Source organism: Coregonus clupeaformis, chromosome 5 (genome assembly GCF_020615455.1).
Source record: "Coregonus clupeaformis isolate EN_2021a chromosome 5, ASM2061545v1, whole genome shotgun sequence".
Lineage (NCBI taxonomy): Eukaryota > Metazoa > Chordata > Actinopteri > Salmoniformes > Salmonidae > Coregonus > Coregonus clupeaformis.
The window spans coordinates 1,019,026-1,036,972 of NC_059196.1; the positions used below are offsets into that span (position 1 = coordinate 1,019,026).

General features: G+C 45.0%; 1 protein-coding gene across 1 annotated transcript; it reads left to right on the forward strand.

Moving 5' to 3' along the window:
- The first annotated feature begins 1,265 nt into the window (after window positions 1-1,265).
- LOC121558176 (PHD finger protein 12-like) lies at window positions 1,266-11,799 on the forward strand. The gene is made up of 13 exons (XM_041871670.2): window positions 1,266-2,002; window positions 2,529-2,710; window positions 4,761-4,833; window positions 5,032-5,612; window positions 7,715-7,847; window positions 8,227-8,388; window positions 8,622-8,777; window positions 9,037-9,901; window positions 10,178-10,354; window positions 10,460-10,555; window positions 10,653-10,735; window positions 10,884-11,022; window positions 11,170-11,799. Exons 1-13 carry the CDS (start codon window positions 1,937-1,939, stop codon window positions 11,577-11,579), a joined length of 3,123 nt encoding a protein of 1,040 aa, XP_041727604.2. The 5' UTR covers window positions 1,266-1,936; the 3' UTR covers window positions 11,580-11,799.
- Window positions 11,800-17,947: the final 6,148 nt, after the last annotated feature.

Sequence of the window (17,947 nt, forward strand, 5' to 3'; positions counted from 1 at the left end):
AGACATCGATGGGGAATATATTAAAAACTGCTGGGGAAACTTTGACTCGCTGTATGTTTGTGGCTCACACTATTGTCTTGTCATGTAGCACCTGCACCATCTACTGGTCACCAAAAATACTGCAACTAAGGAGCGGTTTAACTTGAAAGTCTAGAAAATGTTGTGGACTCTGTTCGTAACAAATTATTTTTTGGTCACATAACCTGTATTGCGATTAGATGTTGCCTGATCTGTGAGAAAAAAGCAGAATGTTGACCCAGTTTTATCTTGCTCCATCGTTTTCCTCTGCCACTGAACTTCCACTTCTAACCAAATATAGTAAGGATAGGAAGCATCGATATAGATATAACATTTGTCAACAGAGCAGACACACTGGCACCTGGTTTACTAAAATGGGGGGACTGGACAAAAAAGTGCTTATGGTAAAATATGCTGACAAATACTCCCCAAATAAGACAACATTATGTACAGTACTAGCTATTCTCATTCATTCAAATTCAATTTTTGGAGTAGCCTAATATCAAAAATAAAAACTTTGATTAGCCCAACCGGCCACCAAGTGGCGCCATTATTCATGTTACGGCGTTTACGAAATAAAAGGAATAATCCTGGCATCATGCGGCCGGTTGGGCAAAACGTTGATCTAACTGTGTCCAAATAGATCGTAGCCACCGTAGAGTTGGCTACATTGAATTGAAATTAGGTGTAATTTTGCTCCAAGCTTCGTCGGTGGTCAGTCATCAGGAGGGGAAAATAGCTCGTTAAAGCGGAACATGATGCAGGCTAGGCAAACGTGGTGTAGTTAGCTAATGGCTGTTATTTCACAATTTAGCAGCTCTAGCTAATATGAATAACGTTAGCTAGCCAGCTGATAGCTAGCTAACGTTACCTAAAAACGGGATGAAAACCGCAACCAAAGATTATGATAATTTAATAGTTTAGTCTTTGAGGGCTTCCCTAGCGGCATGACATTTGTATTCCTTTCTGTCGTCGTCTCTAGTTACCACAGTCAAAAAGTCGTAATAATGGTTAAACCCCGCCTTTTTCTACAATTTATCTTCTTAAAATCTGCTTTTAAACCAAACCTTAACCACACTGCTAACCTTATGCCTAACTCTAACGTTAAATTAAGACCAAAAAGGACATTCATTAATTTTTACGATAACCCCAATTTTGACTTTGTGGCTGTGTTAATTAGTGACAACAGTTTCTCTGCTGCGGCGGCCATGTTTTTCAACAATCTTGAAATGCGCATGCTCAAACGTAACTTCATTCGCGGTTGCGCCAACTCGGATAGGATGTTGCCACTAGCAGCATTGATGCATAGGATTTTTCAGAACAAAAATACCTTTCTTGAGGATCCTGCACTGTTGGAAGAATAACAACAAAACGCATTTTGCAACCCTAGGTTGGGAAGAACTCTTAACGTTGCGAGCATTTTACATTTTGTGTATTCTGACTGTTGACAATGCAAAGTGGAAGCGAGCGGGTTTGCAGAATTTTCAAGCGTCTTCTAATCTTAGCTAGTAGTAGGAGCAGCAGGAGCAGAAACAAGTACCATGGCTAGGCCTCACAGATACATTCACAGTTGTTCAGCAACCTGACAACAAGACAGTTTATAAAGGCTCAAAGTTTAGGTTTGTGAGAAACTCATAAAATTCGTGATATTCTTGCCAGCAGTTAGCAAGCAAACATTGCTTGATGGCTGGTGTGGCTAATTAACGTTTGGTAGCTAACTGTTAACCTTGGCTGGTTCCGTTATTCCCTCTACAATATACAGTAATAGACAGAGAAAGGCAATTTGCAGTAAACAAGTGTGGGGAGGGGTTCGGCAAAACCACTGCCAGTGGGACTGGGCGTGGAACGAAACTAGCTAGCTACAGTAGCTGGTTCCATAGCCAGAATTATTTGCAAGAAGTCGTCGACTGCTGGGTGAATGTGGGACAAAATGGAGACGCCAACGATTGTGTATGATTTGGATACCTCTGGGGGTGTAATGGAGGTGAGGCATTTCACCACATAACGTTACTTATGTCCGTTAAAATGCAACTATTTAAGTTTGTTAGGTTTCTAGCTAGCCAGCAAAATGGACATGGTTAGCTAGATACTGTAGCAAGATGGAAGCAAATAGCTAGCTAACGTTAACTATATTTTGTGGCTGTGATGTCCTAACGCCGTTGGCTAGAATGAAGTTGAAGACAACACCCATCTTTGCAATGTGTAGCTAGCTAATTTATGGGAAACGTTGTGCTATTACTCTAGTTATAGCGTAACTAACATTTTAAACCATATTTTAGTTGCCAGCAGTTTTGATCACTGCTGCAGACTAAACGTTACAGTAAAGGCCCTAGCTTCCTGCAGGAGGCTAGTATAAAAAATGATCTGTTACTGACATGATACTGAATCATACACTGTTTTTAGCTTTATTCGTTTGATGTTTTTGCAACCAAGTAAACAAACCTAAATGGGCAATGAAGATAGTACAATTTGGCGATTCAGATTTCTCAGACATGTTCAACTTGTTACAGCAAATTCAAACACTGCTCGCACCCCCCAAGTCAGAGGATGGCGAAAAGAGGAGTCGGAGGAGTGAAAGGGACGTTCGGAGAAAGAGCAGGGCCACCAACCACGACACCTGTGATAGTTGTCATGAGGGAGGGGACCTTCTGTGTTGTGACCATTGTCCTGCTGCCTTCCATCTACAATGCTGGTATGTGTGAAAAGTATGCTTGTATCCCACTAGCTTGGGAAGGATCATGCATGATTTACTGTATTCAGAATGACTCTGCGGCTCTCCTGTCTAGACAGCCCACCTTCAACAGAACCATGCCAATGTGCAAAATACCACACATGAGATGCGTTAAGGGGGGGGGGGGGATTGTTTTGTCAACCATTCTAGGAAGATGGTTGTGACACAGCAACCAGGACTTGGTTAAAATTTGCCGCCTAATGGTTGTAACCAGCCCCCGCCTCGGTCTGCATGTCTCCAGGCATCGTCACTCACCCGCTCTGACTGAGACGAGAGAGCGCTGGGAAACGCTGGCTAAAAATGGAGTCGAGGCTGCTCTTCGCTCGTGTGCCTCTGTTTACAATATGGCGCCCTCCCTTGAAAAAACCGTTTTATTCCAGCGCCATTTTACTGACATTGCTCTTGAGTTTTAACAGGAATATAATTATGATAATACAGCTGATCTAACGTGGTTATAACTCGACTTGAGATGAGCATATTATTCTTTGTATTTCGGGGACTCAGACATTTGCACCACACAGCTGTGCAAGATCAATCATGTTGGTTGGTAGCTACAGTTTTCAGTATATGATTCAATAGTGCAGGTTTTGGTTGTGAGCTAGGCTACAGTGCAAGGTTTTCCACCGACAGGATTGAGGATAATCCCGGTCTTTGCAGAAATATAACATTTGCATATCCCTTGTGTGGTCATTGACTGTAAAATTTGACGTGATATAATTTAATTTACATACTATAAATCGGAGTAGATAGCCAGAGCGAATTTACAAACGCAGCCTAGATTAAAAACATCTGAATGCGTTCCAACAATTCATTATGATATCAGGCTGTATAAACTGCGCGATGGAATAGAATCATAGAATAGAGTTTATGAGCATCACAGCCAGGTGATGTATTCGAGACCACCTAAAGCGAGACCAATTCAAGACAATGATTGTAATTGTGTGAAATCGGCAAGATAACAGTTGAAAATGTTCTGTGTTCAAATTTAAAGAACATAATTGCTTCTTTAGACATTCAGAATGGTAAAACTAAATGCATGCTGAGGGCAAATAGAGCCACTCTACATATTACCAGTAACCCAGGTCTATAGTATGGAGAGAAAAAAAGAAAAAAAAGTATGCACTCACTAACTGTAAGTCTGGATAAGAGCGCCTGCTAAATAACTAAAATGTAAATGTATAATAGATACAAATACAAAAGTTTGTTACAACTTCCCCCGGTCTCCCCTTACTAACAGTGAGCATGCCACTTTCAAACAATTTCCCTCACTCTTCCCTTGAGGTGCGCGACAAAGTTTGACGACATTTTTCAATTAAAGTAAAGGACACTAATGTTACCAGTAAAGTAGGAAGGCCAGGTTTCAATAGGCAATAAGAAATTGTCGTGAAAGGAGTGTGAGTATTTGGCCTGGCGAAATGGCTTTATGCGCTGACTGAATGGGGGCTTGTAATTGGGAGTTTTTTACTCCGCTGGTCTCGGGAAGAAATTACGAGTCCTCATTGTAAAAATGTATCTGACACCGGTCTCGAGTAAAACGTTGTTGTGGGCCATGTTAGTAGTGCTTTCATTTCCTGCATTAGTGATTTAAAAGTTAAATAATGACTAAGTCTTCTCTTGTTAAGACAAGTGGGCATGCTAGGCAGTGTCACATTAAGCCCACTAGATGGAGACAGGCATTTAGAAAAGAAGCCATTCTAACAGTAAACACTCAAGCCTGAAAGTAGGGTTTGGCATTCGGTGTTAAAAATTGTATTTTGGTGTGATTTACACGTTGTTGTTATGTTTCAAAACATAGACCTATTCCAGCACAGGTCATCACTCCCCTTCACCCCTATTATGGCCTATGCCTCAAAAGTGCATAGATGCTCTGACCAATGGGGTATTGTGAGTTGTTTGGCATTAGACCTTTATAAAGCTTACATAGCAATTGATCCACAGTTGACCTATAAATGAAATGACTGTAGCATGTAGGTCTTTTTTTTTTCTTGCTGTTTCTTTGTGGTTCCCACAGTAACCCACCATTGAGTGAAGAAATGCTGCCCCCTGGTGACTGGATGTGTCATCGCTGCAACGTCCGCAGAAAGGTGAGTGTTCAACAATACATGATGATACATGATGATGCTCACAACAGAGAAACGTTATTATGTTTTAGATGTGTTAGCCTGTTAACACCCATTTTCAATGTATCAATACGAGTCACACTATTTTAACCACCCTAGTGGTGGTGAATACTGTCTGAACCTAGCTGGTCCCTGACTCTGCTATCTGACTGTCACCCCCAGAAGCGTGAGCAGAAGGCTGGGCGGACAAATGGCCTGCTGGAGAGGGAGAGGCCCCTCTCCAAGTGCTCCTCCTCCCCTGCAGCTGAACTGGAGCGGGACACCACCACCATTACCACCACAACGCTGCGTCTGGACAGGCTGCCCCCCGGGGTCGGAGCAGCAGGACCCGGGCTGCGGGTGGCTGCCGTGCATCTCGAGCGTCTGGAGCGCTTTGAGCGGCGGGCTGGCAGCCGACCGGGCACGCCCACCTCCAACGCCTACTCCACGGCCACCCCCTCGGAGGAGGAGGAGGTGGTGGCCCAGGGCTCAGAACCTGAACGAGCCACCACCACCACCACCCCTACCCCCACACCACGGCTCCTCAAGAGGCCCTTCCAGCTGCTCATCGCCGCCGCCATGGAGAGGAACCCCTCGCAGTTCCAGCTGCCCAACGAGCTCACCTGCACCACAGCACTGCCAGGCAGCAGTAAACGGAGGAGGAAAGAGGAGCTGATCATGAAGACTTTCAGGAGGCCACAGCATGAGATTGACCCCAATGGCCTCATTCCTCTGCCAGTCAGGGTGTGCTTCTCCTGCACTAGGTATGACCTTTCCTACCAATAATTTGTCAATCAAACCCACAATGTTGTCATTACACAGTTATAATGGGCGGCAGGTAGCTTAGTGGTTAAGAGCGTTGTGCCAGTAACCAAAAGGTCGCTGGTTCTAATCCCCGAGCTGACTAGGTGACATATCTGTCGATGTGCCCTTGAGCAAGGCACTTAACCCTAATTGCTCCTGTAAGTCGCTCTGGATAAGAGCGTCTGCTAAATGACTAAAATGTAAAATCTCAACTAGGGCTGTTGCGGTGACCGTATTACAGCCACACCGGCGGTCACGAGTCATAACGGCAGTCAAATTCCACGTCACCGTTTAGTCACGATAATTGGGCATCTCCAAGCTCTGATGCTGCTGATGGTCATTGGTAGCCTACCAAACTTGCTAACTGCCTGGTACTCAGCACCAGGCAATTAATCACTCTGACATCAATGCAAATGTATTCGAAAATCTAATCAAACGTGAGAACCCATGAGCTCATGTTACACAACATTTCTATAGACTATGCAATTGTGATGAGAAAACAGAGTGATGGATCCCATCAGCTTTCTATGATTTAGTATATGTAAAGACAAGATTAAATCAAGAATAGTCTGATGGGTGACAATATTATCACTTGTGAATGATATATTATCACTTGTGAATTATGCCCAGCTTGTGTGCAGTAAGGCAAGAAACAGCACATTCCTTTTTTTGCGACTTTTCCAAATCATAGTCGCACATCTCATGTAGCCTAGCCCATAGGCCTATATGTTTTGATAAGGTTTGTATCACAAATGTTGTATCAGCCTCACAGCCTTTTTTGGGATCAATCGCATCCAACAACTGTCCCGACTATGTTTGTAATGTTTATTTCTTGCACAGAATAGAATAGGTCAGCTTTTGTACTATGGGGGATAGTAGATTGACATAGGTTAGTGCTGTTCATTAGGCCTACTCATCTTGTTGGCTGAGGAAAGTAAATGTGGACAGTTCTTCCAATATCTTCAATATGCGCCTCGGAATTGGATAAGGACACGTGCAGTTGCGTCCTCGATGTATCTGTCTTCACTTGTAGCCTGTGAGAGAGACCCGATCACGTGACAGAGAGCCATGTGAGGCGCTTCAGAACACCCAGCCGGGAGAAGGGAATTATAATGAATATATTCAGCCCAAGGACAAATCGGCCACTGGCCGCAAAAGGCATGAATTTTTTTTAGGGGGCATTATGGCCACTCAAGGGGGATGCCGCTGGGAAATTCGTGGCATTATCAATTGCTTGTCAAATTGTGAATGAGAGACTGATGTACAGCCTGCGCAAAAAAACAAAGCAGAGCTCATGCCTTTCATGCAACTTTTTTCAAATCATCAATAGTCGCATCATGCAGCCTTAGAATGTATAAAAAAATCTAAACATTAAGCCCAACGTTTGTATTGCAACTAAAGATACATAAATATCTCTAAATTAAGCATATAGGAGTACCTGTTTCTTTGTTAACCGCTAAACACAGAATAGCCACATGTGCGCGCTCCCTCAAATCATTTGGAGAAAATATCCTTTCTATTTTATTCAGCTATGTTCAATTGTATTCTTCATACAATAAAATAATGCCATGGAATTCTAAGCAAATCTTGTCTGCTAAATGAACTAGTGTAGCCCACAGCCGTATGACATAGCCAGATCAGGACCTAACATAAGGACAACTCGGAGTATGCTATTCTGTTCTTCTGAAATAGACTACATTTTCTTCATATCATGTTTCTTTAGACCTGTCTAAAATAAATTATGGATTTATTGCGATGATGTAGGCTATATTACATGGATTTATTAACTTTTTTAAATGTAGACGTCCAAACGTTTGCATCAGTGGCTTTTAGGCTGTGTGGAGAAGCCAGGAGATGCTAAATGTGTTTATGTTAATTAACAGTCAATTACCGTGAGACCGGCAGTTATTTGCTTGACAATTGCCAGCTGACGAAATGTAATAACTGCCACAGCCCTAATATCAACACACCTTTTTCATATACAATCTGTAATCTAGTTGGTTGGCTGACTTTGCTAGTCCAAGCTCACTGCCTCCTCTCTCTCCTCCTGTCTATCCTATAGGAGCTGCAGAATGGCACCCCTGGTTCAGTGTGACTATTGCCCCCTGCTCTTCCACATGGACTGCCTGGACCCCCCACTCACTGCCATGCCCACAGGCAGGTGGATGTGCCCTAATCATATCGAGCACTTGGTGGTAAGAGCAGCCAACCCCCCGGCATCATCTGGTGTTCAAGCATCCTCATGCATGGAATTGGGTTTCAGTATTTTGGCAGGCCTAAATAAATAAGGATATGGTGATTTTTAGACCGGAATGGCTCTGTTTTCTCTGTAAAGGGATTAGGGTTTGTAGTTGTGTTTGGGCGATATCAAGCATCACCAATAATTATTATTGCCTATTGTGATATCTCTCAACAATAGTATGTAGAAGTTGTTCTGTTACTGACGTGACCTGTTCTCCAGCTGAGCTTTAGGGTCTGAAAACTTGTTACAAGTGCACAGGGTGTCGGGCTAGGGGTTGATTCAGGGATAGACGTCGCTCTGTTCTTGACATGGCCTCCTGTCCTGTTCTCCAGCTGAACCAGAGGAGCCTGTCCTTTACCAGCCGCTGCCAGCTCTTAGACCAGTTCCAGGATAGGATATCCCAGCATGCCGTCAAGGTGGACTTCCTGCGATGGGTCCACCGACAGAACCAGCCTGTCCGTAGCGGTGTCCACCACAAGACGAAGTCGCTCAAGGTAGCTTTCGCCCACTGAGTCTGTCCGAGTGCTTGTCTTCACTTTGAAATGATGATGAAAAGACAGATTTTCAACAAATTATTGATTTGTCAACTAAGCTGCTTCAGCTTCACCACATATCCAAAAATGTGTCCTCTTTAAGAATGAATTCATTTAGAAATAGATTAACCACATTGGGACTTCACTGTTCCTGTAAATAATATATATGTGTGTGTGTGTGTTTGACCCTCCAGGTGCCCGATGCTATTAAGTCCCAGTACAAGAACCCCCCAGCCATTTTGGCTCCTGCAGGGGTGCGTAACAGGGAGCTGATCTGTAATGGTGTCCCAGACCAGGACTGCCCCCCACGCTCCCCTCAGCATTTTACCAGCCAGGCGGAGCAACAGGAGGTAGGCATGGCATGGCAGACACAGCATAGACCAACACACGCTAGTATCTGTCTACTACACTGAGATTCATCTAAAGCACTTGACTTTTTCCTGGCCCAGCTAGGAGCATAGGAGACATGGGTCCAGACATGATAGGGATTAATTGCCAATTATTTAATGTGTTAATAACTGTAAATTGATGTTTATTTTGGGAGTTACTGGACTTATGAAGGTGCTTGTTCTTTTCACTGAACTGTTATTTTTTTTATTCGTTGTTCAGTGGCTTCGAGACGTCATCTCGCTCCAGTGCAGCATCATGCGACATTTATCTGGCAAGCAGAAGTCCTCGTCTGACTGGGACTCTGAACAGACAGACAAGGAACAGAAAGACATTAAGCCCTGTGTGGCTCTAGAGGAGAACAGCTCTCTGCCACTTGCAGAAAGGACAGCTTCAGCCCTGCCTGCCCCCTGCTCTAAGCCCTGCAGTACATCTGATGGCCCCCAGGGGGCCCAGGTACTGAAGGGCCTCTCGCGGGGCCAGGAGAGCTGCAGCTGCACGGTGAGGCCCTGTCAGAACTGTCTGAAGTGCAGGAAACCCAACGGGCCCCTGACTGAGCAGCCTGTGCAAGCCAACGGGCCGGTAGTGTGTGATGCTGCATCTGACACCTGCAGACAGACAGGGCTCCAGTTACACAGACTCACCCCCCCAGCCCCACTCCCAACCTCTGCTCTGGGGCTGCCCAACCACCTGAAAGGAGGGGTGGTGGTTAAAATGGAGGGGGGCAGCCACCTGGAGTCTTGCACCCAGAAAGGCTGTCCCCCTTCCCTTTCGACGTGTGTAGCCACAGGGCAGGACGTCAAGAGCCAGGCCCACGGGACTCCTCAAGGCATGGCAGGGGCTCAGGCCACCCCTCTGAGCCGCTGCAGTGAGCTGAAGCTCTGCCCCAGCCCCACCCCAGGTGTCCATGTCTTCACCCCACCCAGAGCCGTCAAAGACTCCAGCACAGCAAGACAGCCCATCACCACACCACCCGGTTTCTCCCCAGGGCCAGATCTAAAGGGTAGCTCCATGTTCCCCAGCTCTCTCTTGTCCTCCATAGCAGACCTGTCTGGTGGCATGAAGGCCGTGATGGAAGGGGATGGAGGTAAGTAGCTACCTCAACCCCATTCTACATGTACCATTGTTTATAATTAGGCCTAGGTGATGTGGACCTCTCGCTGTCCAGTTTAAAAATGTGTACTTTATTCAACAACAACAAAAAGTTAAAACATTGCATTAATGTTTCGGCCATGCTGGTCTTCTTCAAAAATAGTGATGATTAAATGGCCTGTAATGCTGCTGACAGATGATGGCTGTGATACAGGATTGCTTCACGTGAAGTCTATGTTGACGTTGAAACATGCTGATGTTGTTCATACAGAGATCGAACTGAGTAAACTGGATGAGGAGTTGGTCAAACTCCTGGCCTGGCAGAGGATACAGCAGTTGTTCCCCCCCAAAGCGCCACCAATCCCCCAAGGCAGCTGTGTAACCGTTACCCCTCCTCCCACCACCACCGTCGCCCTCAACCCTCAATCTCCCACGCCACGCACAGAGGGTAAGCCCCACCCCCCTCCAACCTCACGTCTGGCAGTTTAATTTTAGTGTCATAGGAATGTTAGAAAATAAAATGTCATTCTGCCACAATCTGTCCCCATCACAGAACAACAGAAGGTGCAGGCAAGAGCAACGTTCTATCCACTCATGGGGAAGGGAGGAGCCATCAACATGTCTTATAGGACCCTGTACATAGGAGCTGGTAAGGACCACCCATGCTGTGTTATGAAATACTGTGATCTTTACTCAACATGGGTCAAAGTCTCATCAGTTTTTCTCTCTCTGACAACCAACTGTAGGTGCTGACATGGATGTGTGCCTTACAAACTATGGGCATTGTAATTATGTATCTGGAAAACACGCATGTATCTTTTACGACGGGGTAGGTTTTCTATCCTGTTTGAGACACTGAAAGCTTGCCGAACAAAAATGATTTTTCCCATTGCTATGACCTGAGCAGTGAGCACTATTTTAAATAGCAGTAGCACTACAGACAACATGACTGATGGTTATCTTGTACCTGTGTGTAGAACACCAAGCACTACGAGCTGCTCAACTACAGTGAGCATGGAACCACTGTGGACAACGTGCTCTACTCCTGTGACTTCTCTGAGAAGGCCTCCCCCAGCCCGGCTAGTGGCCTGGTGTCCAAAGTGCAGGGCATTGTCCGTAAGTAACACACACACTCAGCATATGTCAACATTTGGGTGGGTGTATGTCCCTTCACCATAAACCTGTAGAGGCTGGGTGTGTGTGGTTTGGCCAGCCCTGTGTGTCTGTAGGAGACTTGTGAGTGACAGTGCCCTCTTTCTTCAGGCCGCTGTAAGATGAGAGAGCAGGAGGAGGAGGGGGCCGAGGCTGGGCCCGGGCACAGGACTGGTCTGATGCCATCGGGGGGAGTGATGAGCTGCCAGCCCCAGGGAGGACCCAGGCTCTCCTGTAACTGCAAGGCCAGCAGTTCCAGCCTGATCGGTGGCAGCGGGGCCGGCTGGGAGGGCACAGCGCTGCTCCACCACGGCAGCTACATCAAACTGGGCTGCATGCAGTTTGTCTTCAGCATTGTTGAGTTCGCCAGCAAGCAGCCCAAAGAAGAGGGAACCACTGGCACCGCCAATACCACCCCCAACCAAGAGGGGGCAGACAAGCAGACTATCAAACTCCACCAAGTGCAACTCTGTTCCATAGCCCAAGCTCTCTCTTTCTCATCTCTTTCCAGTCAAACCTAAGGGAAGCCTAATGGGAGCTGGTTGTTACACAGGGAAAATATATATTTTAATTTATTTTGTTAATACTTAATTTCATGCAAAAGTATAATCTCAAATCTGTTATTTCGATTGACTGAAAAATGTCACTTATTTTTGGCAGTCTAGTTATGTATGTATGTGTATATATGTGTGCCTTGCAAAAGTATTCATCCCCCTTGGCGTTTTTCCTATTTTGTTGCATTACAACCTGTAATTTAAATGTAATGGACATACACAAAATAGTCCAAATTGGTGAAGTGAAATGAAAAAAATAACTTCTTTCAAAAAATTCTCAATAATAAATAACGGAAAAGTGGTGTGTGCATATGTATTCATTCACTTTGCTATGAAGCCCCTAAATAAGATCTGGTGCAACCAATTACCTCCAGAAGTCACATAATTAGTTAAATAAAGTCCACCTGTATGCAATCTAAGTGTTACATGATCTGAGTGTACATATACACCTGTTCTGAAAGGCCCCAGAGTCTGCAACACCACTAAGCAAGTGGCACCATGAAGACCAAGGAGCTCTCCAAACAGGTCAGGGACAAAGTTGTGGAGAAGTACAGATCAGGGTTGGGTTATAAAAAAAAATATTCGAAACTTTGAACATCCCACGGAGCACCATTAAATCCATTATTAAAAAATAGAATGAATATGGCACCACCACAAACCTGCCAAGAGAGGGCCGCCCACCAAAACTCACGGACCAGGCAAGTAGGGCATTAATCAGAGGCAACAAAGATAAACCTGCAGGAGCTGCAAAGCTCCACAGCGGAGATTGGAGTATCTGTCCATAGGACCACTTTAAGCTGTACACTCCACAGAGCTGGGCTTTACGGAAGAGTGGCCAGAAAAAAAGCCATAAGCGAACACGTTTGGTGTTCACCAAAAGGCATGTGGGAGACTCCCCAAACATAATGGAGAAGGTACTCTGGTCAGATGAGACTAAAATTGAGCTTTTTGTCCATCAAGGAAAACGCTATGTCTGGCGCAAACCCAGCGTCTCTCATCACCCCGAGAACACCATCCCCACAGTGAAGCATGGTGGTGGCAGCATCATGCTGTGGGGTTGTTTTTCATCGGCAGGTACTGGGAAACTGGTCAGAATTGAAGGAATGATGGATGGCGCTAAATACAGGGACATTTTTTGAGGGAAACCTGTTTCAGTCTTCCAGAGATTTGAGACTGGGACAGAGGTTCACCTTTCAGCAGGACAATGACCCTAAGCATACTGCTAAAGCAACACTCAAGTGATTTAAGGGGAAACATTTAAATGTCTTGGAATGGCCTAGTCAAAGCCCAGACCTCAATCCAGTTGAGCATCTGTGGTATGACTTAAAGATTGCTGTACACCAGCGGAACCCATCCAACTTGAAGGAGCTGGAGCAGTTTTGCCTTGAAGAATGGGCAAAAATCCCAGTGGCTAGATGTGCCAAGCTTATAGAGACATACCCCAAGAGACTTGCAGCTGTAATTGCTGCAAAAGGTGGCTCTACAAAGTATTGACTTTGGGGGGGTTAATAGTAATGCACGCTCAAGTTTTTTTTTTTTTCTTGTTTGTTTCACCAAAAATATTTTGCATCTTCAAAGTGGTAGGCATGTTGTGTAAATCAAATGATACAAACCCCCCCAAAATCCATTTTAATTCCAGGTTGTAAGGCAACAAAATAGGAAAAATGCCAAGGGGGGTGAATACTTTCGCAAGCCACTGTATTATACACTGCTCAAAAAAATAAAGGGAACACTCAAATAACACATCCTAGATCTGAATGAATGAAATAATCTTATTAAATACTTTTTTCTTTACATAGTTGAATGTGCTGACAACAAAATCACACAAAAATGATCAATGGAAATCAAATGTATCAACCCATGGAGGTCTGGATTTGGAGTCCCCCTCAAAATTAAAGTGGAAAACCACACTACAGGCTGATCCAACTTTGATGTAATGTCCTTAAAACAAGTCAAAATGAGGCTAAGTAGTGTGTGTGGCCTCCACGTGCCTGTATGACCTCCCTACAATGCCTGGGCATGCTCCTGATGAGGTGGCGGATGGTCTCCTGAGGGATCTCCTCCCAGACCTGGACTAAAGCATCCACCAACTCCTGGACAGTCTGTGGTGCAACGTGGCGTTGGTGGATGGAGCGAGACATGATGTCCCAGATGTACTCAATTGGATTCAGGTCTGGGGAACGGGCGGGCCAGTCCATAGCATCAATGCCTTCCTCTTGCAGGAACTGCTGACACACTCCAGCCACATGAGGTCTAGCATTGTCTTGCTTTAGGAGGAACCCAGGGCCAACCGCACCAGCATATGGTCTCACAAGGGGTCTGAGGATCTCATCTCGGTACCTAATGGCAGTCAGGCTACCTCTGGCGAGCACATGGAGGGCTGTGCGGCCCCCCAAAGAAATGCCACCCCACACCATGACTGACCCACCGCCAAACCGGTCATGCTGGAGGATGTTGCAGGCAGCAGAACGTTCTCCACGGCGTCTCCAGACTCTGTCACATCTGTCACGTGCTCCGTGTGAACCTGCTTTCATCTGTGAAGAGCACAGGGCGCCAGTGGCGAATTTGCCAATCTTGGTGTTCTCTGGCAAATGCCAAACGTCCTGCACGGTGTTGGGCTGTAAGCACAACCCCCACCTGTGGACGTCGGGCCCTCATACCACCCTCATGGAGTCTGTTTCTGACGGTTTGAGCAGACACATGCACATTTGTGGCCTGCTGGAGGTCATTTTGCAGGACTCTGGCAGTGCTCCTCCTGCTCCTCCTTGCACAAAGGCGGAGGTAGCAGTCCTGCTGCTGGGTTGTTGCCCTCCTACGGCCTCCTCCACGTCTCCTGATGTACTGGCCTGTCTCCTGGTAGCGCCTCCATGCTCTGGACACTACGCTGACAGACACAGCAAACCTTCTTGCCACAGCTCGCATTGATGTGCCATCCTGGATGTGCTGCACTACCTGAGCCACTTGTGTGGGTTGTAGACTCCGTCTCATGCTACCACTAGAGTGAAAGCACCGCCAGCATTCAAAAGTGACCAAAACATCAGCCAGGAAGCATGGGAACTGAGAAGTGGTCTGTGGTCACCAGCTGCAAAACCAGTCCTTTATTGGGGGTGTCTTGCTAATTGCCTATAATTTCCACCTGTTGTCTATTCCATTTGCACAACAGCATGTGAAATGTATTGTCAATCAGTGTTGCTTCCTAAGTGGACAGTTTGATTTCACAGAAGTGTGATTGACTTGGAGTTACATTGTGTTGTTTAAGTGTTCCCTTTATTTTTTTGAGCAGTGTATAACATTTCCTTATTTTTCAGCCAGCTCATGTAGCCCAAACATTTTATTTTGTGATTTTGAAATTGTGGTACTCACATATTTGTTGTTGTTGTTGATATGTTTGCACCACAGGTAGCTAGCCATACATTCATGCACACTTACATGCTTATACACACATTTTTATGTATAGTATATTAATGTAAATATGATTGATTCGGTGCTTTTCAGTTGGATCGCCTGTACATCAGTGTAGGCTGGTGGGAGGAGCTATAGGAGGACAGGCTCGTTGTAATGGCTAGAAAGGTATAAATGGAATTGAGTCAAATGTGATTTACGTTTGCTTGTTGTGTTTGATCCCGTTCCATTTATTCAATTTCTGCCATTACAATGACCCCGTCCTCCTATAGCTCCTCCCACCAACCTCCACTGCTGTACATAAATCATTGTGGTCAGTTTGTACGGTGTACAGTACCTTCCATGGACTCCTTTTGTGATATTTGGGAGTGTTGCAGAAAGGTTTGTTGTTAAACCTGTTCCGAGTCCTGTGTCCTCCATGCTGAAATCCATGGTGTAAATAGTGTCGGATCGTTTTAGCCCTCATTTTAACACTCTTGTACTCTGTAAATAAGCGGTCTTTGTCTGTTTCTGCCTGTTTGTTAAAACATTGTAAATACAGAAAGATTTTTTAAAGAACAAACTTAAAACTTTAAAATGCCTCTGTTATTTTTGATTACTTTCATGAGACATGGGCTCAACAATCTAAAATGATTTTATTTCAGTAGTAATCATGTTGTGAGAACTATCCAGTAGGTGGTGGTCATGTACAGCTCTATGTCAAAGGTAACAGTTGCAATTTATGTACAGTACCAGTCAAAAGTTTGGACACACCTACTCATTCTAGGGTTTTTCTTTATTTTTACTATTTTCTACATTGTAGAATAATAGTGAAGACATCAAAACTATGAAATAACACATATGGAAACATGTAGTAACCAAAAAAGTGTTAAACAAATCAAAATATGTTATATTTGAGATTCTTCAAAGTAGCCACCCTTTGCCTCGATGACAGCTTTGCACACTCTTGGCCTTCTCTCAACCAGCTTCATGAGGTAGTCACCTGGAATGCATTTAAATTAACAGGTGTGCTTTGTTAAAAGTTAATTTGTGGAATTTCTTTCCTTAATGTGTTTGAGCCAATCAGTTGTGTTGTGACAAGGTAGGGGTGGTATACAGAAGATAGCCCTATTTGGTAAAAGACCAAGTCCATATTTTGGCAAGAACAGCTCAAATAAGCAAAGAGAAACGACAGTCCATCATTACTTTAAGACATGAAGGTCAGTCAATCCAGAAGATTTCAAGAACTTTGAAAGTTTCTTCAAGTGCAGTCGCAAAAACCATCAAGCGCTATGATGAAACTGGCTCTCATGAGGACCGCCACAGGAAAGGAAGACCCAGAGTTACCTCTGCTGCAGAGGATAAGTTCATTAGAGTTAACTGCACCTCAGATTGCAGCCCAAATAAATTATTCACAGAGTTCAAGTAACAGACACATCTCAACATCAACTGTTCAGAGGAGACTGCGTGAATCAGGCCTTCATGGTTGAATTGCTGCAAAGAAATCACTACTAAAGGACACCAATAATAAGAAGAGGCTTGCTTGGGCCAAGAAACATGAGCAATGGACATTAGACCGGTGGAAATCTGTCCTTTGGTCTGATGAGTCCAAATTTGAGATGTTTGGTTCCAACCGCGGTGTCTTTGTGAGATGCAGAGTAGGTGAACGGATAATCTCCGCATGTGTGGTTCCCACCGTGAAGCATGGAGGAGGAGGTGTGATGGTGTGGAGGTGCTTTGCTGGTGACACTATCAGTGATTTATTTAGAATTCAAGGCACACTTAACCAGCATGGCTACCACAGCATTCTGCAGCGATACACCATCCCATCTGGTTTGGGTTTAGTGGGACTATCATTTGTTTTTCAACAGGACAATGACCCAACACACCTCCAGGCTGTGTAAGGGCTATTTGACCAAGAAGGAGAGTGATGGGGTGCTGTATCAGATGACCTGGCCTCCACAATCACCCAACCTCAACCCAATTGAGATGGTTTGGGATAAGATGGACCGCAGAGTGAAGGAAAATCAGCCAACAAGTGCTATGTAGGAACTCCTTCAAGACCGTTGGAAAAGCATTCCTGGTCAAGCTGGTTGAGAGAATGCCAAGAGTGTGCAAAGCTGTCATCAAGGCAAAGGGTGGCTACTTTGAAGAATCTCACATATAAAATATATTTTGATTTGTTTAACACTTTTCTGGGTTACTACATGATTCCATACAGTGAGGGGAAAAAGTATTTGATCCCCTGCTGATTTTGAACGTTTGCCCACTGACAAAGAAATGATCAGTCTATAATTTTAATTGTAGGTTTATTTGAACAAGAGAGACAGAATAACAACAAAAAAAATCCAGAAAAACGCATGTCAAAAATGTTATAAATTGATTTGCATTTTAATGAGGGAAATAAGTATTTGACCTCTCTGACTTAGTACTTGGTGGCAAAACCCTTGTTGGCAATCACAGAGGTCAGACGTTTCTTGTAGTTGGCCACCAGGTTTGCACACATCTCAGGAGGGATTTTGTCCCACTCCTCTTTGCAGATCTTCTCCAAGTCATTAAGGTTTTGAGGCTGACGTTTGGCAACTCGAACCTTCAGCTCCCTCCACAGATGTTCTATGGGATTAAGGTCTGGAGACTGGCTAGGCCACTCCAGGACCTTAATGTGCTTCTTCTTGAGCCACTCCTGTGTTGCCTTGGCCGTGTGTTTTGGGTCATTGTCATACTGGAATACCCATCCACGACCCATTTTCAATGCCCTGGCTGAGGGAAGGAGGTTCTCACCCAAGATTTGACGGTACATGGCCCTGTCCATCGTCCCTTTGATGCGGTGAAGTTGTCCTGTCCCCTTAGCAGAAAAACACCCCCAAAGCATAATGTTTCCACCTCCATGTTTGACGGTGGGGATGGTGTTCTTGGGGTCATAGGCAGCATTCCTCCTCCTCCAAACACGGCGA